The sequence below is a fragment of the Balaenoptera acutorostrata genome, chromosome 3 (assembly GCF_949987535.1).
Source record: "Balaenoptera acutorostrata chromosome 3, mBalAcu1.1, whole genome shotgun sequence".
NCBI lineage: Eukaryota > Metazoa > Chordata > Mammalia > Artiodactyla > Balaenopteridae > Balaenoptera > Balaenoptera acutorostrata.
This window is the reverse complement of record NC_080066.1, coordinates 103,356,392-103,379,728: the sequence shown is the minus strand read 5'-3', so window position 1 is coordinate 103,379,728 and position 23,337 is coordinate 103,356,392. Positions and strand designations below refer to the sequence as shown.

The following is a 23,337-nucleotide window of genomic DNA, read 5'->3' as shown; positions in this document are numbered from 1 at the left end:
TACCATAATAACAAAGGGTCAGAAATAAGTCTTAGTAGTTTCCCTTAGTTTTCCTTAAGTGAGGAGATTGGCAGTGACCTGCAGGCCGAAGCAAGCTTTTGATTTGCCTGCTCACACCTTTTTTCCCCTAAGAGAGGAGTCTTCCCTTTCTAGGGACTATTAAAAAAAGCTCAGCGGTGCCTGTGTAGAGCTGCCTCTCTCGATTTGCCTAACCATCTTTGAATAAATGGCATTTTCTTCCTCCAGGGGTCAGGGTGGTTGTTTCTAGATGTGCATATTTTATTGGCACAGCCAAGAGTTTCAACAGTCATCTTTGTTTACATATTCAGCCCTATTTCTTGACTTTTCTTTCATCACATTAATTTATCTTGCAACTCTCATTTCCCTATTGTGAATACACTGGCGTTAGAGCATCACCTTTGCTAATGGTGGTCATTTTTTTTTCTAAATTTTTATTGTGGTAAAATATACATAACTTAAAATTTACAATCTTAATCATTTGGCTATAATCCCTGTGTTGTACAGTATATCCTTGTAGCTTATTTTATACCTAATCGTTTATACCTCTTACTCCCCGTCCCTATATCGCCCCTTCTCCCTTCCCTCTCCCCGCTGGTAACCACTGGTTTGTTCTCTGTATCAGTGAGTCTGCTTCTTTTTTGTTATATTCTCTATGTTGTATTTTTTAGATTCCACATATAAGTGATATCATATGGTATTTGTCTGACTTATTGCTGATGGCCGTTTTTCTTTAACAGGGGAGGGGACTAACGAACAGCCACGTGCCAGGCACTGTACCAAGCACGTGACAATCCATTCATGAGTCCTCCCAGGACTGTAGGCGGTGGTATTCTCATCCCTCTATTAATGAAGAGGAAACTGAGGTTTCTCAAACCTGATTCTCTTGCCCTAGGTCACGGGTGTCTAAGTTATAAAGCTGACTCAGTATTCTACCTCTTTGCCTCTAGAACCAATGCTTGTCTCCAGCACGTTAGCAATTGTACACGTGCCTACCAAGAAGGCAGGCTTCACCCCACGGGTCCTAACATCCCCACTCAGATGGGCCTATTTTAACTGCCCGTGGAACTGCCTATCAAATTATATTGGGAGGAGTTCTAGTACCAACCAGGCTACTTGTTTAGGGAGAAGACTTCAGAGGTGGTGCTGTCACAGGGCTGCTGTGCTATCTGGGGACTCTGGAGAAGCTGATCAGCTTGATCACTGACACCCCGGGCCAGGGAAACACTGTATGACTCGGACATGGAAAACTAGATTCAGTAGTATTGTGCTGGACCATCTGGTCTTAATTAAATATGCTCAGCACTTTCTGATAATATCCTCTGTCCCCCCATGAAATGCATAGGGATACATATAACTGTTGGAGGCACAATCGGTTACTTTGTGAAAAGGCAGGGGAGAAAACAAGTCCCAGAAACCAAAGGAAGGCTTATATTAATCAGTCTCCAGGGCTGCTGAAGAAGGTATTATCCTATTTACACTAGAAACTCCGTTTTCTTTTTGGGGTGGGGGGAAACTTACGGTGTGTTGATTACCAAGCGATCCCACTGCCCCTTGATGTCATCTTCAGAAGGCTGTTCGGTGATATACAGGCCATCAAACTCCAGCTTCCTGGCAATTTCTTTTTCTCTTTTGAATACCACCAAAGGAACCTAGGAATGGGAAGACACTGGTTACTCAGAGAAGGCTTTCTAATGAAAGCATCCTCTCCCATGCGTAGCTCACAAATTGGCCTTCCAACTTCAGGGCAGCAAACTCTTTGTAGTGGGATTCTTAGGGTGCCTAGTTGTGGGTCCAAAGCCAAAGAAATCACTTCTCAGTCCTCTGGCTCAGGCACCTCCCTCTCCAAGGCTGATATGATTTGGGTCATCCTTTAAACAGCTGATAGTATTACAAACTGGACTTCTTGACCCGTCCTGGTGAGAAGACCACATTTAGATGAATCACAGGGCCGAATGACTTAGGTCTCCTAAAACACTTAGGCTGGAGGTAAACCAAGACTTAGAAAGCATAATAAACTATTCTAGAATATATTGGACAGCTGCAGAAATAACAATGAAAAGTTCCAACCCCCTTCAATGGCTAAGGTCATATTCATCTCATGTCTTTGAATTCTGATTAATGAAATATGGCTTAATGGTTACAACGAGAGGATTCACTGGGCTCTGTGCATAGTCTTTTGCTATTGAAGTTTTCTTCCTGACATTCCTTCTGAGAAGAGCTCCTGCCAGGCACACTTATTTGTTCCCTACCATCGCTTCCCATTCTCTTATAGTTATGACTGCTTCTAGCCTACACATGGTGGCATGGTTATAAAGACCTATCACAAAAGCAGTACATACACAGAAAATGCTGGGAAAATAATCCACTTGCTCCAACCATCGCCAGACACACACACTTCAGATAAGGGACAGAATGAGCAAGCTCAGAGGATACGACTGGAATCCCAGGAAATGAGAAGGCAGAAGAGCCAGAGCTCCACTAGCCAGAAAAGCTTAACTCAGACAGAGCTAGGGCTTCTCATCCACCCGGGAAGCTACTGGGTACTTGGCAACATCCCTGAGACCTTGGTCTCCAAACTGTTTCTTCTAATAACTTTTCTCAAATCTCATGATATCCATCCAACCCACGCTGCTCCTTTATTTCCAAGATAAAAAAGGCAAAATTTAGATAATTGTTCGTAAAGAGTTACTGCTTACCCTTTTTCTTCCTCCCTTAATTATTTATTTTTTATTTTTAAAATTTATTTTACTGAAGTATAGTTGATTTATAATGTGTTAGTTTCTGGTATATAGCAAAGTGACTCAGTTATACATATATATATACCTTCTTTTTCATATTCTTTTCCATTATGGTTTATCACAGGATATTGAATATAGTTCCTGCTTACCCTTTTTTTTAAACAAGGCAACAACACTGAGGAAATAAAAGAATCATGACAGGAAGGTGGCAAAGGCTACTAATGGACATTGCACACTGCAGAATCAGTGCCTGGTGTTGGTTCATGGATCATGTGGGAGGGGAAGCAGGGAAAGCCACCCTGACTAGTGTCTGCTGTGTGTCGAGGTGACTCTGAATTACAATAATAATATCAAGTTTTAGATCAGTACTGATCACTGCGATTTGAAGCATTCTCCGTCAATCTTTTATGAATTTGTATTCCCTTGTAAGTACAACTTCCACATTTTTATTCCCTAGATAGTGTTTCTTTTTGTTTTCTCTAGGTTACCTGTACCCTAGCTGACAAGCTGAGCTCTAGATGGTGAACTAAGGAATAGTAGCGAACATGCTCTAGTGTTTACTACGTCTGGCTCTGAGTATTTTACACATGTTAATTCACTTAATCCTCCCTTTAGCAACTTTAGCGGTTGGTGTTATTATTATCATAGTCATCTTTTTCGCAGATGAGGAAACAGAGGAATGGCGAGGTTAAGTGGCAGAGCTGTGGGTCCAACCCCGGAGGCCAGGCTCCAGAATCCATTCTTTCATCGTTACAGTGGAGGCCTCAGAGCAGTTTAGGACACATGGTCTCCCCAGCAGAGCAGCTGGACTTGCTAAGTGCTACTGCAGTCCACTGGGGGAAGTGAGAGCCACAAGGATAGGAAAAAGATTTCCTGGACTCTTCTCAGGGAAAAGGTGGCTTGGTGTAGAGGCAAGGAAACTTCCTACTTAAGAGAAGTAAGAAAAAATGTAATGAGAAAAAACAGTTGTGGTGCAGTAGAAACAGAACTGGACTTGGAACACCCAAAACAGAATGACTGAAGATTGACAAAGCTAGCTATAGCAGTGTCTGAAGATGGCCCCAGAGAACCATGTCTCCTGTTATTCATGCCCTTGTGTAGCACCCCCTTCACCCTCTGTGCAACAGTGAATCTTGGCTGGCCCTGTGACTTGCTTGAATCAACAGAATGTGGTAGAAATGGCACCTTGCCAGTCCTGGGCCTAAGCCTTAAGAAGGGCTAACAGCTTCCATCTGTGCTCTTTTTGGACACCCAAGCCATCATATGCACGAAGTCCGGCTACCCAGCTGGACAGAGCATGTGAAGAGACCACATGGAAAGGGAGATGCCCTGAGTCTACAAGGAGGGGGAGAGAGGCCCAGCTACCCCAACTGAGCCCAGCCTTCCAGCTGTTCCCTTGCCAACGTGCATGGGCCATCTTGGACAGTGTAGCCCATCTGAGCTCCCAGCTGGTTGCTGAGGTGGCCACTTCCACAGGGAGCAGAGGAACCGCTCTAATGCGCCCAGGCAGACACAGAATCAGAGATGAAATGGGTTATCATTTTAAGCCATTGAATTCTGGGGGGTGATTTGTTAATGCAGTAATAGGACAACGGAAACAGTAACTCATCTCAAACAGCTAAAACCTAATAATTTCTGAAAGGTGAAAAGCATTTTTATAAACATTTCAACATAAATTCAAAGGTGAGAAGAGCCCCTCATTACCAGCTCCACGCGTGACTTAGCCCGATGATTTTGATTCTATGCAATGTAACAAGGGGTGGCTGAAGCGAGACTCCTGGACCAAGGCTTCTCAAACCAGAGTGTGAATCCAGATCACCTGAGGGTCATGTTCACTGCAGATTCTGATTTAAAAGGCTTGGGTAGGGGGCAAGAGTCTGCAGTTTTAACCCGCTCCTGGGCGGTGCCCAGGCTGTGGCCTCACCAACCTTAGGCTATTAGTAAAGTCGTAGAGAACAAAGGGCTGGCTGGGTTCAAAAATGATGCTTCTTCCCCAAGGAGTCAGATTAGATTCAGAGTGGCTGGCAACTTACCTTCAGGCAGTAATAGCCCACCACGCAGACTAAAGAAATGATGGTGTGGATGATGGCCAGGGCTCGCAATGTTGGCGCCATGTATCCAGTGCTCTCCTGCAGGACAAAGAACACCGCTGCTTCTTCCTCTTCCGCATCATTAAAGGAATTCCACAGGTGTGCGATGTCTTCTGTCTCTTCTTCTAAAGGTTCCTCGGTGACCTGGCCCAAGACACACACTCTCTTAGAAACACCGGAAAGACCTCCGCCACTGGGCTCTCCCCACGCATTTTATACCGCTGGCATTTGCTGTGCAAACAGTAGTGATTCCACATTTCTCGATGAGGGCATGAGGTTTTTAGGTACCTTGTTCCTGGGAATCTCCAGCACCTCTCATAATTGCAAACAAAAGTCTTAAGAGACAAAACCTCTCTCTTGAAAACAAGCCAAAAATTTAAAAGTTAGGAGAGTTTTACTACATGTTCTACAATCCTTCAGCTGCAGGAGGTAATCTTTAAAATGCTACGGCCTGGGGCTTCCCCAGTGGCGCAGTGGTTAAGAACCCACCTGCCAAGGCAGGGGACACGGGTTTGAGCCCTAGTCCGGGAAGATCCAACACGCCGCGGAGCAACTAAGCCCGTGCGCCACAACTACTGAGCCTGCGCTCTAGAGCCCGTGAGCCACAACTACTGAGCCCACGTGCCACAACTACTGAAGCCCGTGCACTTAGAGCCCGTGCTCCGCAGCAAGAGAAGCCACAGCAATGAGAAGCCCGCGCACCACAATGAAGAGTAGCCCCCGCTCGCCGCAACTAGGGAAAGCCCGCACGCAGCAAGGAAGACCCAACGCAGCCAAAAATAAATAAATAAAACAAATAAATTTAAAAAAAAATACGCTACAGCCTGGGAGAAGGCTAGGACAAACTCGCATATGCACAAGTGCAGACATTTCCCTTCTTTCTTAGATGCCATTAACACCCGTGGCCTCACTGCCATCCTTACACAGTGACTCCCAAAGCTGCGCCTTTGAGGCTGTTACCGTGCGTGTCCAGCTGCCTGCTGGCTGTCTCCACATGCGTGGCTGAGTCACCTCAACCTCTCCATGTGCTTAAAGCTAGGCTTCGCCACGCCCCTCTATAGACTTCCATTTTTCTGCTATGGGCAACAGCAAGCCATTAGTTTATCAAGTGCAATATTGATGTGGATAAGAGCATGTTTTTTTTAAAATTTATTTATTTTTGGCTGCGTTGGGTCTTCGTTGCTGTGCGCGGGCTTTCTCCAGTTGCAGTGAGCGGGGGCTACTCTTCATCGCAGTGCGCGGGCCTCTCACTATCGTGGCCTCTCCTGTTGCGGAACACAGGCTCCAGACGCACAGGCTCAGTAGTTGTGGCGCACAGGCTTAGTTGCTCCGTGGCATGTGGGATCTTCCCGGACCAGGGCTCGAACCCGTGTCCCCTGCATTGGCAGGCAGACTCCCAACCACTGCGCCACCAGGGAAGCCCAGAGCATGTTTTATAAAAATTAGATTTGTGGTTTTCAATAGGAAGGGACAGAGGCAAGAGACAGAATAGCCAGTTAAAGACTATGTCAAAAAAAGAATCCAGGACCTACAGCATTCATTAATTCATTCTACTAACATTCATTATGCATCTACAGTGTACAAAACCCACTTACCAACATTCAAAATCTTCATTTGTCTTGATGAGTCCCTGTCTTCCACATCCAGAAACCAACTCCTATTAATTCTTCCTTCATAATAGTTCTAACATATGGGCCAACTATCATGGTTCTTTGTTACCTTATTCCCCAGGGAAAGAACTGTATTTATTATTCAGTTTGAAATACCTTACAGCTCCTAATATAGGGTCTAGCCCATTGTAGACACCCAACAAATGTCTGAAGAATTAAGTAATAACTCAAACAAGCCTGAATGATTGAAATGGTGCCCTAACTGGCTTCCCTTACCACCAGTCTCTCCATTCTCCCCATTGCTAAAGACAGTGTCCTTTTTTTTAGAAGCCAGTGTCTTAGAAATCTCCTTAGATTATAGAGTTTTTGCTTGAATTAAGAGCATAACCTCAATTACTTTTTAAAAAGTATATAATCTATTCACCAAATACCCCCTGAATGAAGCATCACCTTGTAAAAGAGCAGGATGAAGTTGATAGCGAAGGCTACAAACAGAGCAAGGAACCTCAGGTTGTAGAAATTCCTGGCCAGGTAGTGCTGAAAAGAAAAGGACAGGCAGAAGTAGAAGAGCTTTGGCAGGGAGAAGGACCTTCCCTCTTTCATACCGATGATCTTCTCTGATTAGAAGTTTACACAGGACTAGTCCTACTCTTTGGTAACCACTCATCGAGGACTAGCCTGGCCTTCTTTTGACTTATTGGGGGGAACCAAAAATGATGGTTTTTTAAAAAATTGCTTAGAATGATGCTCAAGGGAACCCTGCTCTGGTTTAAACCTCAGGGAAACAAATGCCTAAACACGCCGCCAGCACAGGACTCATGCTGTTGTGAAGGTACATGTGCGCGTGTCCACGCGCATGTGTGTGTACCCTCCACACAGCAAGTAAGCAGTCAGTTTGGAAATTATGAGTGATCTAGGCCCACCAAAGACCCCTGAAGCTCCCACCCTGGCTGCAGCCAGACTGAGGCTGAGAGTCTCCGTCTCTTTGTAAGTCACAGACCCAGCGCTTCTGCCTCTCCCCTTTTAGGGGGAACCATTCCCATACCCACTGCCATCTTCCCTGGAAAAATCGACACTTGAGGACCGGAATGGTAGCTGCTTGGGGAAGCTCTCACCCTCTCCGTGGAGGGGGCTCCCCCCAATGGTGCTGGGAGGTGTAGTCCTGGCCTTCAGCAACTGTGCTGCAGTGGGCAATTTGCCAGAGAAAGGATATCACAAGCTGGGCTGAGGGCTGAGGGTGTGTGGAGTAACAGAGCTTTTGAGGACTCGTGTGAGAACCGAACACAACACAGGAATGTTCTTTCTGCATCTGAATGATCGCACTACTTCTGAAGTTTTGGACCAGGATGGGCCAAGTCCCCACCTAGCACACATAAAGGAGCAGCTCTCCTAGAGAAAGGGCGGGGCAGAGGAGCTGGAGCACTTGCCTTTTCCCTTTTCCTTTCCCTCCAACACAGAAGGGACAGACAGATAATCGAGAAGAGGGAGGGAAGAGGAATGAGAAAGACGAGGAAGAACGACTAACCAAATGTGAAACAAAGTCACTGGCCACTTCTCTGAGGTCTGCCCAGGCCAGCGCCTGCACCCGAGCGGGGCCAGGGCCGGAGCACTCACCAGCAACTTGGTCTGATAGATTTCCAGCCCTTTAAAGAAACTGGCCATGAAGGCTTCGGGCTTCTCAATTTTCTGGCCACACCATCGCTTCTTCCTTTTGGTCACGTCTGCCCACCCGGCCTCGGCCTGCTCTTCTTCTTTGGCTGTGTTCTCTTTCTCCCCATCTTCCATGCTGCAGGAACGAGAAGCCCACTCATCATGGAGGGGAGAGGGAGGCCTGGCCCTGGCAGGGAAGCTAAAGAGAAATCTTGGCTGAGAGGGGTGGGAGACGTATTATTCCTTGAGGGTGGGAACCTCAGGTCTTTATTACCCATAGTGCTTGGATGTCAACTTTGTATTGAGGAGCGGTGCCTGCTTTGATGACTCACAGTCACAGGCGTACATCAGTTATATACAAGTTCTTCTGAACTTTGCCTTACCAACCTTTTTCCCCTTCAGAAATGCTGTCCTTTATTTTCTAGGCTTTCATGGGCATTACCAATAGTACCTATTCTTCTAAGTTTGTCGTAGGAATTAAATGAGATATTGTATAAAAGAGCTTAGCAAAAGGCCTGGTATGTAATAGTTATTCAGTAATTACTAGATATCACCATCATCAACATTATATGAAGTTGCTAAGTGTGAGTGTTTGATAATTTGCTCGGTCAGATGGTGAAACTCTGATCTACTATTTGGAGTCTAAAGTGAACAAAATTATTAGATTGTGTTTATTGTATAGCTGGGGTAAAAAGAAATGTATCCACACAGGAAAAGATGCTCACCATCACTAGTCATCAGGGAAATGCAAATCAAAACCACAAAACCTCACACCTGCCAGAATGGCTATCATCAAAAAGACAACAAATAACAAGTCCTGGCCAGGATCTGGAGAAAAGGAAACCCTTGTGCACTGTTGGTGGGAACGTAAATTGGTGCAGCCACTATGGAAAACAGTATGGAGATTCCTCAAAAAACTAAAAATAGATCTACTATATGATCCAGCAATTTCACTCCTGGGTATATATCCAAAGAAAACGAAAACAGTAATTCCAAAAGATACATGCACCCCAGTGTTCACAGCAGCATTATTTATAGTAGCCAGGATATGGAAGCAACTGAAGTGTCCATCAATAGCTGCATGGATAAAGAAGAGATACACACACAAACACACACACACACATATATACAATGGAATATTACTCAGCCATAAAAACGGAAAAAAAGAAATGGCTTTTCTTTGTCCAGGGCTTGCACAATATCTGTTTCTTATATTAATAGAAATCAAGCTTTCTATTTACCATAACAACAAAATAGTAGTTAACAGCAAGAACTATCAAGCACAGCAATTAGAGCAGTCCATGCTACCAAGAACTTACTCTGCCTTCTCAGACTCCACTTTTCTTTCTGCTTCATGAGCTGCTCTCGTCTCTGCTGCCTAGACAAAAATAACAATCAGTCAAACTTGCCTCAGATAAACGAGTTCATGGTGATGAGCCATATCCCTGGCCATTTTACTCTCCATGGTCACAAGTCCCAATGGCTTTCTCTCTTTATGCTTCTGCTTTTCTCAGCATCACAGAACATAGGTGTCCTGCTATATATTAAGCTGCTCTAGAGTGATAAGACAAAGATTTCAAGCTTGAAAACATAACCGCCCTGTTATTATTCAACCCAAAGAAAAAACTTTTGCTAGGACATTGTCAGAGCCCCGTGGCAGTGGTCCTACTGCTTCACGGGGTCAGGGAGAGATGGAACACAGGTCCAATCCAGAACCTGCTTCCATCAGACAGTATCTTCAATTCTCTTCCATCACCCCAGTCCCTCTGATGGATGACCATTGCACTTAGAATAAAATTCAAGCTCCCTACACCAAAGCCTATAAGGCCTACATGATCATGGCCTTTCTCTCCATTTTCACCTTGCATCACTTGACTCATTTCCAGCACAAACATTCAGACCTTCATTCCGTTCCTGGGACATTCCAAATCCTTCCCTGCACCAGGACCTTGGCACATGCCGTATCATTTGCCTGGAATATGACTGCCCTGGCTTTCGATGTGCCTGCCGTTCTTCAGGACTTGGTTCAGGTGATACCTTTGCAGATGCTCCTTGAGTGTCCTACTTACAGTAGGGCCCACATTCATTCTGTAACACACGACCTTGTTCATTTATTTTAGCATATGTCAAAAATGATAATTATGGGCTTCCCTGGTGGCGCAGTGGTTGAGAGTCTGCCTACCAATGCAGGGGACATGGGTTCGAGCCCTGGTCTGGGAAGATCCCACATGCCGCGGAGCAACTGGGCCCGTGAGCCACAATTACTGAGCCTGCGCGTCTGGAGCCTGTGCTCCGCAACAAGAGAGGCCGCGATGGTGAGAGGCCCGCGCACCGCGATGAAGAGTGGCCCCCGCTTGCCGCAACTGGAGAAAGCCCTCGCACAGAAACGAAGACCCAACACACCCAAAAAGAAATAAAGAAATAAATTTAAAAAAAAAAAAAAAAAAAAAAGAATCTTAACTTTGCTCCACTGAAATACCTGCTTACTCCCTCACCAAATCTTTAAAAAAAAAAAAAAAAAAAAGATAATTATTTGTTGTCTTCTTCCACTAGAAATTAAGCTCCTTTAAAACAAAAGTGTTGCCTCTTTTGTTAATCAATGTATTCTCATATCCTAGGAACACAGCCTGGCATGTAGCAGGCCTTGAATGAGTCCCTTTTATGTATCAAACTCTGTTCTAGGCCCTGGGTTACATCAGGGAGCAAAACAATAAATAAACTAATACTGTCAGAATGCTTATGATTCTGATACTTCTCTCCCTGACTCTCTAACCCAGGTGAGCCATCTCTCCTATACATTTCCATAGCACCTGATAGACTTCCTTCCTAATGTTCTTCATGCTTGTACGGACCTGTCCAATGTCTATCTTTTCCACTAAATTATAGGAACGATGCATTTCTCATTCACCACTGTATTCCCAGAGCCTAAAACAGTGACAAGTGCCTATTAACTATTCAATAAACATTCATGTAAAAAATGAATAAAGGGGCTTCCCCAGTGGCGCAGTGGTTAAGAATCTGCCTGCCAATGCAGGGGACACGGGTTTGAGCCCTGGTCCGGGAAGATCCCACATGCCGCGGACCAACTAAACCTGTGTGCCACAACTACTGAGCCTGCGCTCCAGAGCCCATGAGCCACAACTACTGAAGCCCGCACACCTAGAGGCCGTGCTCCTCAACAAGAGAAGCCACCGCAATGAGAAGCCTGCGCACCGCAATGAAGAGTAGCCCCCACTCACCACAACTAGAGGAAGCCCGTGAGCAGCAACAAAGACCCAACTCAGCCATAAATAAATAAATAAATAAATTTATTTATTTATTTATTTAAAAAAAATGAATAAAAGTTGACTTTGGGCTCTGATCTCTTTACATTTCTCTCCGTACTCTCTTTATCGCTAGAATGATGCTGCGAGTTGGATGCTGCAATACCCAGAACTTTCCATGGCCAAAGGGCCCTGAATTACTGCTATCTTAATCTAGTCGACTGACCCCAAGTCCAAACTGGATAGTGGCTGCATCACAAGGATGAAAACGTCCCAAGCATGATAAAACTCACTGGGCACTATGCTAATAACATCTGGACCTTTTAGGATACTGCAGAAGTTTATCTCACCAGAAAGGTCTCCTCGTATGCTATACCTGGTTTTCTATGCTTTCAGTTACTGAATGAACCTGTGCGCCTTGAGAACTAACCTAATAAAGGTGTGGAAGCAAGTTGAGGGTCATGGACCATCCTGTTTGAACTCCACAATGTAAACTGGAAGACCATTCAGCAATTAGATATTGAGACAACCATCTAAGTCTCAGCTCCCCAGACATGGCAGAGCTGGAATTATCAGACCAGGGTAACCACAGACGAGCTGGTGTCTAACACAACATTGCCTCCTAGAAACTGGTGTCAGTACTGATGGCAAGGTAGAGTGGCAAGTCTTTTTCTGGGGATAAAGAAAGATGATAGAAACAAATCATGCTTACCTGTGCTTTCCTTTTCTCCCGTACAGTACTCTCTAACGTGGGGGGCTCATCCTTGCCAATAATCTCAGAGAGGTCACCCAAACCCACTTCAGGCCCATGCTTTAAGCCACCTTCTTTCTTTGACTGGAGTCCAAAGAGATCTGACATAATCTCCGCATCTCCCCTCTCCCCCTTTACGAAGTGCACGAGTTCTGTGGCGATACCTGGCTCGGGCACTTCTGCCCTCTCAGCCTCCATCGCATCATCATGGATACCAAATTGGGTTGGGTCAGGCATGTCACCCAGGATCTTTGTGACTCTGATGTTCTTTGCGCCTTCTATGAGGCCCCCTCCAAACACTGTGCTCCAGAGAATCTGAAAGATTCCTCCCAATATGGCGAAGAGCAAGTGGAAGAGCCCCATGAACAATGTCCAGAAGAAAGAGAAGAACACCTTCACCAGCTCCTTCAGAGTCATCTTCTTTACCTTCCTACACTGCTTCTTGAGGTTCTTCAGGGTGGCCCTCTTCAGAAAGTTGGCCACGTTTCTCTTCACTGAGGCACAGGCCATGGCAAACGCAGAGGCACACTCAAAAGACTTGTCGTCCTCCTCTTCACCCTCAACTTCTAACATATAGGAAGAGTCTTCATTTTCTTCCTCCTCCTCTTCTGGCCTGTCGGCTGAGTCCGATTCTGAGATCTGTGACGCTAACTGCATCTCAAAGATGGTGTCTTCGCAGAAGTTCACGAACAGCTCCATCTTCTCTTGCTCTCCGCCTTCGTTGACGACATCAAAGATGAACTGCCGCTTAGACTCCTTCACCTGGGGCTTCTCCCACTGAGTTCGACTGGACTCACTGATCTCAAAATAAACGCGCTCAATTTTCTTGGCCTCTCCCATGATCTCAATGCGTCCTAGGTACGGTTCAAAGTAAGTGAGGACGCTTTCCGCTGGGTCCAACAGACACTTAAGGCGAGAATCATTTGGCATATGTTCGGAGAGGTTTGTCAATAACACCGCCACGTTAAACCCTATGTCCTTGGCCGGCTCGTGGAACCGGTCTACAAAGTCAACGTAATTAAACATGTCATTCTCATCCGCTTCTGCGCACGAAAGGAGAAAGTCAATCTCCAACTGCGTGTACTGTTTTTGCCCTTCCATGGCCTTCTGGAATTCCTTTTTGGAGATGATCCCTTTCCCATCGGGGTCATATTCTTTGAAGGTGTCTGAGCTGGTTAAGTCTTTAAGTTTCAAGAACATGTCAAAGAATTTCAAGATCATTTCTACATTGGTAGAGGACTCTACCAGTGTGTCAACCATCTGCTTGCCAATAGTTCCATTTACCACATTCCCTGTGAGGCAGGTTCAAAAAGACATACAGATACATAAATAAACCCATGTCATCATGTAACTGGTCAGGCAGATATTTTTTAGAAGACTTATATGCCAAATCGGTCAGCTCTTTTCTGACCGTGATGATTTGGAAATGGGTAGGAGGGAGCAGCAAGCCATAAAGACTACACCACCAGGAGCCAAGGGGGAAAGAAACACAGGGAAGGAGGAGATGGCCACGCCAGTGCCTTTTGTCTGGCCTGGGGCCTGGAGAGTGGTTTCATTATCAGATTATCAGGGACACATAGGGATAAGTGGTGCCCCTCTAATCCCCTTAGACCTAGGAGGGTGCCCAACTAGATGGCTGGCATACACACTGGCAGCCAGATGTATCGAAAAGCAATGGGGAGAGGGAGAGGATAGGGAAGAGCAAAGCTTGGAGGTTTTCCCCAGTTCATTCTGGCTTTCCTACTGAGATAAAATGAGTTGGTTTCAGGCTTTGTCCATCAGACCATGTGCCCCTCACTCATTTTTTTGTTTCTGAAAATTTGGCTTTCTAACCAAAGTCATATGGCATCAATGACCTGCCAGAAGGATAATCTGAGTGATTAGTATGGTTAGTGCTTGGACCAATTACAGTCGTGTGATTGCCTAGTTATACCAAACAGCCCAACCTTCCAGGAGGGACAGAAGCATCACCACCATGTCCTGAAGGAGATCCAAGAGTTCCTTCAGCAGCTCGATCTGACTGGAATCCTAGAACAGAAACAGGAGATACCCCTGAGCTATCTGATCCCTCAGCAAAGTACAGGGCAGTGAGCAAGGAGAGCCTGCTCTGGGAAGGTCAGGTGAAGCCTGCATCCATCTCCAGAATGAGCTCCCTTCTCATGGTGAATGCGGATGTCTTAGCATCCTCTCTTTGTAGCATCAGGAGGCTCGCTGCAGCAGGGTTCATACAAAAGACTTCCTTTACAGTTTTCCTTTTATTAACGCAACGTGGCAGATATACCGATTGTTGTCCAAAACTGCTGAACAACCCAATCCACCAAAGAGCCGTTAGGTATCTCTAGTAGCTTAGGTTGCCATTTTTCATACTCTCTCCATTCTTCATACTGAAGAATTACCAGTGAGCTTTTGGGGAATGCTACTGCAATCCAATTAAAGGATCAAGGTTCTAATCACCAATTGAGTTCTCCTTTCTTTCTTAATTTAGGTTCTCCTGATTCTAATTGGTGGTGATCTGGGTGCCAGTGGCCTTTAAATTGTCATTAATATATCATCGAGGCTATTCCTCCGGATGGTTTTGATACCAGTCTGTTTGGTTTTAATTTCAGCACTGCAGACAAGGCATTGCCAAGTGAGCTCTGGGCTTGATACCTATGTCACAGAAGGAAAACAATCCTTGGAAGATCTGAGGTGGGGAATCTGAGGGTGAGGTTAAAAAATGCATTCTGGGCCACACTTCTTTTACAGACTCTCTCTCACAAAGACACAGTTCTTTGGCCCTTCAGACTTCAGAGGGATTTTCTAGCACCTTTGGAGTGTGTCATAGCTATCCACAAAACATCACGGAAGTGTAGACTGTCAGAGCTAGAAGAGCCCTCAAAGGTCGTCTATTTTAACTCCCAATATTTTATAGATGATGAAAGCAAAAACCAGAAAAGGGAAGTAACTTCCCAGAAGACACCAGTGAGGAGGTGGCAGGGTCAGGATCCTGTCTCTGGAGCCTCTACACCGCACTGCCCCACTGGGCTGACAAATTGGCAGCCCTCCCAAGAACTCTCTCCTCCCATAAGGCCAGAGTCAAAAGGGGAAAAATGAAAGGGGTAAATAGCACATTCCAGAAGAGAGAGGCAGGTGTGACAGCCTTGACAATTTTAGATACACATTATTTAAATTAATGCTGCCAATGTTACTCTGATCAGCCTGAAACATATCCTGAAGTTCTCCCTCATGCGTTGCCATGGAGAGAGGCCATCGACTACTACAGACACTACATTTATTTGTTCATAATAAATGCTCTGAGCGATTCCGATTCATCTTGCCAGAGAGATGGGGAATGAGAAGGAAAGGCAGAGATGGGGAAGAGGGGAAGCAAAGGTGACAGAGAAGGGAGACGTGAATTACAGAGACATGCAGACATTTGACAGAGCAGACAGGGGGGTAGATCATGTGCATAAATTGCAAAACAGTGACAAGGAAGCAAAAGGGATTAGCACCATAAAAAGCAAGTGTTGAGGCTATTATGAAAAGGGTAGGTTGGGGGGACACAAGGGAGAAAGCTGCATTCATGCAAAAGCCTGTCTGGGACACCCCTGCCCACCCCCCCACCACCAGCAGGAGGTATTCATTCCTCTCTCCCATTTAAGCCCTCATTTTAAAAATGACACCTGATCTGCATGGCTTTTCCAATCATTTCGTCAAGTAGCCACATCCACAATGGGAAGACCAGGGGGTGGGGACTGACTTAGCGTTTCACACCAATGACACATCAGGAATGGGGAACGGGCCACAGTACCTGAGAGAGTTTCATCTGCATGTTAGCAAATACATGGAGGAAGCCGACCACTGCATCCCATAGCCTACTGTGCGCGAGGCTCTGCTGGTTCCCAATGCAGGGGCCCTACGGAGAGGAGGACATTCTTATTTCACTGGAGCATCACAAGCTGCTCTGAAACTTGCCCTAGTAAGGGCATTTGACATCAGCTCATATATGTAGAGAGCTCTTTCCAAAAGTCACATATTTTGCAGCTCAATATTTTCCCAGGATATTACTTTTCTCCCCACTCCATCGTGTCCCCCCCAATCCTAAGATCCTATTTCTAGTAAAAATCACTAGGAATGTCACAGTGCGGTGATTTTCAGAGATTTTCTTTTAGCTTCCGTTCTTATGCTAAAGAACATTATTTAAGAGGTAAATGCTCTGGCTGAAACAGGACTGAAGGGTACTCCTGCCGACTCTGGCCCACACCTTGGCCTAATAGGGGTTCTGAGGAACTCCAGGGTTCCAAGGAGCACAATTTGAAAACCAGGCCCTTGTACACGCATTGTTTGCAGGCAAAGCTGCACATTAAATGTGATGACCACATGGCTATCTACTCAAGTGAAAAAATCTGAATTATATTCCTAATGTTCAACTATTTTTAGGATTTTCTTATCATTAACCTAAACGTCAGGTACATCATCTCTATCTTTTCTGAAAGCCAGACCTAGACGGATGACTTGATGACCAGTCTGAATTTTCCATGTTAATAACCTTTCCTATTTGGGAAGATCATTATTGAACCACTGTTTCTTTTCTTTTTAAAAATAAGTTATTTGGAATTCTTCTGAATGGAGAGTTGTCTTTCTTATTTATTTAATCATTTATTTACATCACTATGGACTCCACACATTCATTATATGCTTTGGGTTATAATTCAATACTACTTTATTTACTTTCTTTTGTAGCTCTAATTTTTCCAGTTTTGGCCATTGGGAGCTCTTTCAGTTGGCTCCTGTATCCCTTTGACATACCCCCATCATTTGTTTTTAGCATTTTCTTGCACTATAGGATTCTCCAAGCTCATCCTGTATGTTTCCAGCCCTAGTTCTAGAATCAGCCATTTCTCTAAGGAGCCCTATTTCCTTTCAATGGAGAATGGTATTAGAAACCAAGATCTGGGCTCTAGTTGTGCTTGTTGCTACTGGGGTATCATTTTTTTAGGTCCTCCTGGCTGACAGAGCAGCAGAAATATGTGTGTTGTCCTAATCCATGTGTATACACATATCCATAAATATTTCCATATGTAACCATTTGTATCTATGTTAAGCTGAACATGAGTTTAGCATACAAATGTCTCTGACTCTCATTCATTCCCACAGGGATCTTCTATCTCCTCTGCTTGCTCATCTGTAACCTCTCACTCCAACAGTGAGAAACCTGGTTCACTTCCATTATATATGTATAATGGTTTCAGAATTATTAACACATATCCACATGGGAAAAACTTCATCAACTAAAGTGATTATGTATAGTTCCTTTTGCCTTTGGTCTTTCGACTGTACTCATTTCCAAAGTTTCTTAGGCCAGCACCTTAGTCCCTACCTCTTCAGTGAGGCTGTCTTGTATATATACATTTTATACATTTAGAGTTTTCTGTCACATTCTGCCTATGTTCCTTATCCTTAACTCCTCCTTATAGCTTTTTCCTATATTTTTCTACACTTCAATCACTCTCCAAATCACGCTTCAATAAACTTTCAAAAGGAACACTGATACTAGTGTTCTAGTATCAAGTTCTAGAAAAGGCTTGGCAGAATTCCCAGGGAAGAGGTGAGAAGGAGAAATTTTGCCTGCATCCCTAAATCAAGTAAGCTTGTTTAAAAATCACTGTTCATGTACATTTGGTGTCTGACCCCTAGAAGTCTCTAGATTCTTTTTTTTTTTTTAATTTATTTATTTATTTTTGGCTGTGTTGGGTCTTCGTTTCTATGCGAGGGCTTTCTCTAGTTGCGGCGAGCGGGGGCCACTCTTCATCGCTGTGCGCGGGCCTCTCATTGTCGCGGCCTCTCTTGTTGTGGAGCACAGGCTCCAGACGCGCAGGCTCAGTAGTTGTGGCTCACGGGCCCAGTTGCTCCGTGGCATGTGGGATCTTCCCAGACCAGGGATCGAACCCGCGTCCCCTGCATTGGCAGGCAGATTCTCAACCACTGCGCCACCAGGGAAGCCCCTAGATTCTTTTTTGAAACAAAACTGATTGTTGAAAGAAACTCACGTTCACCCAAAATATGCTTTTCTTTTACATTTGGGTTAAGTGCTCCATAGGAAGTTCTGGAGATTAGGATGGGCTCTGCAGAGAGCAAATCAGATGCTTGTCAGATCAGTTCAATGATCTTCATACGTATTTCACATGCTGTGAAACTTCAGATCAGTCACCTGTTCCTAGGTTTATCTCCCTATGTTCTTACCATCCTTGAGTAAAGCATGGATCAATATCTTCCTTAAAAATCCTTCTTTTCAAGTCTTAGTCTTGTGTTTATTTTAGTAAGCAAATATGATCTGAGTGTGCCAGTTGGCTCAACATATAGATCTTCAAAAATCTTATATTACACCACAGAGCACCATGATATGGCTACTGATTTCACAGCAAATTCTGCCTGAGGACGTCCTCTACACTCCTCTTCACAGTAGCTAGACCACTGTAGGCAATGAATAGAGAATGTTGCGAACAGAGAAAGACTGCTGTGAGATGTTCAACCTGAAATTCACCTGTGGATTTGACCGCCATTGCACTTAGCTTATGTGCTTCTGAAGTTACCTTTTCCATAGAGTGAATTTCTGACAAATTAGTAGGCTCTCATGAATTCTGTTTTTAATCTCAAGGCTCAAGATAATACCACTTGTCCCTTTATTCCTTCATTCTATCAATCACTTCTCCACTCCACTCTCCATGCTTACTGGACACCTCTGATGTACCACACATGCTAGAAATGAAGAATTTTAAAACGAATAAGAAATTTTCTGTTGACAAAAAGATTTCAGTCTAGGAGGGAAAGCAAAATGTTAACTAGATAGATGCAAATAAAGTGTGACACTGCTATTTACAGGTCACAGTGGGGTCCATAAACTACAGCTTCTTGTAGAGTGTAGGTACTACTGGTTTCTATTTACAGGTAAGGAATATTGTCAGTGCTATAGCTGGATGCACAGTCCACATATGCAGCCAAGTATTCTGTAGAGAATTAGAATATGGGAATGTTAAAAATGTTCTCTTTGTTTTCAGGCGTGCACTCTATAGCACATACCTGGATGTATTCCGTAAGAGAATTGAAAATCTGCTTGGTGACCGCCAGGGCTTTGGAAAAATTGTGCTTTCCAGATTCATCAATGACGTCCTTCCCTGAATAATACCAGTAGAAGTCACTGATTGATTCCTAAGAACAAAAAAGGAGAGTTTAGTATTTCTCACATCTCAGTCCGTGAAGCTAAACCCAATGTTCAGGAAGAGTACAAGAGCGTCCTACATTTCTGTGACCACTTTGTTATGACAGGAGCCTGGGACTCTGTGAAGAAGCACAGAGGTACCTGATCCCGAGCACCTTTTAAGTACAGATATTCCGCCCCCCCCGCAGGAAAGAACAGATAGAAGAGAGGGCAGCGTTCAGCTGGACCTGGGTGACCATGTTATAGGACAATTTATTCACAATGAAAACTGGACGTTAAAGATAATATTGATCATCCAAATAATCATGATAGCAGCAGCAACGTAATAGCTGACACCGTAAGTGCCGGGCGTTGTTCTGAGCACGTTACACGTATTAAACCCCTCCGTCTTTACCACCACCCAATGAGACAGGACTACCCATTTTCAATGAGACAGGACTACTCGTTTTATAGATGAGGAAATTGGAACACAAGGAGGTTAAATAGACTGCTCCAGGTCACGAACTGCTGAGTGGCAGAACCAGGCTGAGGAATCAGCAAAGAGGAAAGAGCATCCTTTTTTATGTTTGTGCAGATTTTCTTGACATTATTTGGATTTTCCTTCAAACAATTCAACCAGGTAATGTCTCAACACTAAGAACTTGTGAACCCATCTTATTCCCGCTTTCTGTAACTCTTTTTCCTAGTGAAAGTCTGTTCCCATGCACAGGTTGCCTGGAGCACTGTGGCTAAGCTTACACAGGCAAAACTAAAGTGAATCAGCAGTTTATAACAGAAGATTTGGTAGTTAACCACTCCCGCAACTTCAGTCTTCAAACTCACATTTAGGTATTTGACTCCCCATAAGTGTGTGGACATAAGATTACAAGACCTTCCTTGCTGGGGCTGGACTGTATCCTGGGCCGTCCCTGAGGCTGTGTGACTGTCTTTAGCTTCCAGAAGTGCATGTGAGGTGTGCTACCACCCAACGCCCACCCACCTGCAGACGCAGGAGGTAGTCCACGGTACTGATGATGACATTCACGGTGGTGGTGTTGCCCATCTGAGTCCGCAGGAAGTTCTGGAAATCTGAGAACACCAGGGTTGGGTCAGAGTCCGTCCCTGCGGAGCTCAGCTTCTCGGCTGAGCTCAGAAGAGACTCACCATGTGAAAAGCCTTACAAGGGCACACTGCTTAGGTCCTGAAGGACAGAGCGCTGCCCTGAGCCCTCCCATCCCAGCGGCACCAGAAACTGGACTTAACGAGCCCCAAGGGACTTGACAGCAAGGGGTGGGTGTTTAGCTTCAACATCTGAAGATTCTGGAAGCAGCTTAGCCTGGGTGGCACTAAATAACATCAGCCATGAAGTTAAAGGCCATGTTACATAGGGTTTCTTATTAAGGAATGGATTAACTGTTGTCCTTAAATTAGCAACTGGCTGTATGAAATGTGGCAACCTGAAATGAATCAAAATTTTGTACCTGAATGTTGTTGTCCCTTGACAAATCAAATCTGTTCCACTTACCACTGTTATGTCCTTCACAAAGTAACTGTAGGAATCTAAAGAGATCTCGTGTAAACTCGTCATTCTGGAGTACTTTTTCACCTTGAAAACACAGAATACTGGTAAGCATCTGTTTGGCTTTTCAACATAGAATACCTTCCACCACACATGACTGCAAAAATGCTAAAGGAGCTGTGTCAGAACAGTGTGGAAAGGGAACTGTGGATGAATGGTGACAGACCCAATTAAAACTGGAACTGAGGCAACACCCAACAAAGCCAGAATTGTTAGCCCTGGGATGCATTTGGAAGGAAAACAACTAGGCAGTAATGATTCACAGTCCGTAACACATGCTTTGGAAGATGTAAGACGCTTCTTTAATTAAACAACAAACTGCTGAGTTAAACTCAACATGCAACCACCAAGCCGAAAATGTGTCTGTGCTGAGCCAATTAAATAAGATCCCTTAGGACTCACACACGCGGTACGAACTCAGGCCGGAAACTCGGACTTACCACGCTCACGAACAATGACTAGACATAAGAGAAAAACAGAAGAACACAGAGTAAGAAAACCACAGACATCAAGACAGACTCTCTTCAGCTAATACTGGTTCTGTGAACACATCAGCCTGGATATGCTTTATCAAAACTACGGATGGAAACGTCTTGCTGAAATGGAGCAAGTCCTTGGAGATTAAGCAGCAGTGAACAGGGGCTCTAACCAGAAATAGTTAACTAGGATTTTAACTGGAAACAGAGCAGCCTTCACCTTCTTCAGTTACTTACGTGTTCCTTCCTCAGTGACCATCCCCAGGCCTGCAGCTTTATTCTGCCTCTCAAATGCATTCAAATCAAGGACACTTGTAACAGACGAAAGAAAAGAAGGTTCAGGGCTACGCACACTGGGAAAATGGGTTTTTAACGTCAATGAACCCATCAACTAAGAATACCCTGTCCTTTTGCATTATCATAAATGCACCAACGTATTGTGGTGTGGTTGAGAGTCTCATGATTCCCCGGGTTTGTGCTAAGCAGTGTTGTCCAAGGATGCCTGGAGCTCACAGCCCTTGCCATGTGCAAGGACAGGGGTCAGAAACATGTATGGAGATTGTCACTGTTTGTCCACTTTGAGTCCCTTCTTAGGGATGAAGATTTAGAAAGGCTTTCCAAATCGAGAAGGAATAACCTGTTTCTAAGATTTCTTAAGGGAAAGTTTACTTTAAACTGCACTAATTCATGTTCACCTTCCACATGTACCTACTTTCTCTGAGAATCACAAGGAATTGTGGCTTTTAGTGCTTAGGATGAATACTGATGGAGAGAGCTACAAAGTTTCAGATTTTGAAGGGCCACACCCTTTTATTCTATCATTCAGGAGCCAAAAGTAGCCAAGATCACGCTTTCTAGAGGCAAGGGTGTCCCTAGGTGTTCCTGAACCTGTGACAAGTTGGCTTTCATTTTTGTCCTCACCTTCTACAACCTTCCCAGCCACAGCCACCAACAAAGCCTGCTTAGCCAGGAACCTCTAGGACAACCGCAAAGCTATAATGAGAATAATGCTCATGTGATTTCCAACTGGGGCTCACTCTATTTCTCTAATAGGGTCTAACTCCTTAGCCAATATGAAAGATTTTATAGAACATAAGACCACAAAGTCTCACAAGAATATAGACCTTAGAGAAGCTTATGGCTGAGTCCAGTAAGATTCTGCAAAACCTCTTCTTCCTTTTACCACTGGGCAAAGGAAATGACTGTTGGATTGGAAAGACTTTGGGGAAAAATCCAGCACCCCTTTTCCCCTTTTAGGGAGTCACATATGTTCTGTAAGTTAGATGAATTTTAAAGAGAAAGTGAAAATTCCTACCGCCATTATGTTGGTTTTCCCCAGACCCTGCTATAAAAAAGGTCTGTTTGATAATACAAAATTATCCTTTGATTTTGGGAGGAGAATACGGAAACAGGACATTTGGACATAGCTGCTTTGAAGCGTCACTGCTGATTCAGGAGACAATCTGGGCAGTGGGCATTTCTGACCCTTACTCCATCCCGAAATACCCATTTCAAATGTTCTGATTTCTTCAATGCTTAACTATTTTACAAATACATATTATTTTTATAATCAGCAAAAAACCATTAAAATACCTTAAAACTTCTGTGAGAACTCAGTTGGCCTCTAAGGGTATGTCACCTGTCCCTCTAAGCCATCATTATAAATTAGCTTAGCAATATTAAGTTCTACAGTCTACCAAGAGAACTCTTAGAAATTTAATTGAGAATATCATGAGCAATATGGGACTGAACTGCCTTGATTTTTGCCATCTTTGAGTCCACATGTACTATTTCACCCTCAGTGAGTCAGGTCTGGCAATATTACATTTTCTTTTCCTGAGGGAGGTAATAAACGAATTGGCTGTTGGTGGGGGAAAAATGGAGCTGAGGACAAGGGATTGTACTGCAGCTCAAATATGCTCTGTACAACCCCAGGGTACAATATTTGCCCAATCCAGTATGACTAGCAATATTATGAAGTC

The 23,337-nt window shown here is 44.4% G+C and overlaps 1 protein-coding gene across 1 annotated transcript in view; it reads right to left on the bottom strand.

Moving 5' to 3' along the window:
* Positions 1-23,337, bottom strand: part of RYR3 (ryanodine receptor 3) — a 572,028-nt gene that overhangs the window by 16,262 nt on the left and 532,429 nt on the right. Inside the window, exons 81-93 of the mRNA XM_057542134.1 lie at positions 21,593-21,666; positions 21,320-21,337; positions 20,826-20,906; positions 20,301-20,389; positions 19,183-19,311; positions 15,914-16,018; positions 14,070-14,151; positions 12,085-13,415; positions 9,429-9,487; positions 8,074-8,245; positions 6,910-6,996; positions 4,793-4,993; positions 1,540-1,670 (exon numbers count right to left, since the gene is read on the bottom strand). Coding sequence (XP_057398117.1) covers positions 1,540-1,670; positions 4,793-4,993; positions 6,910-6,996; positions 8,074-8,245; positions 9,429-9,487; positions 12,085-13,415; positions 14,070-14,151; positions 15,914-16,018; positions 19,183-19,311; positions 20,301-20,389; positions 20,826-20,906; positions 21,320-21,337; positions 21,593-21,666 — 2,559 coding nt within the window. The remainder of the gene's footprint in view (positions 1-1,539; positions 1,671-4,792; positions 4,994-6,909; positions 6,997-8,073; positions 8,246-9,428; positions 9,488-12,084; positions 13,416-14,069; positions 14,152-15,913; positions 16,019-19,182; positions 19,312-20,300; positions 20,390-20,825; positions 20,907-21,319; positions 21,338-21,592; positions 21,667-23,337) is intronic.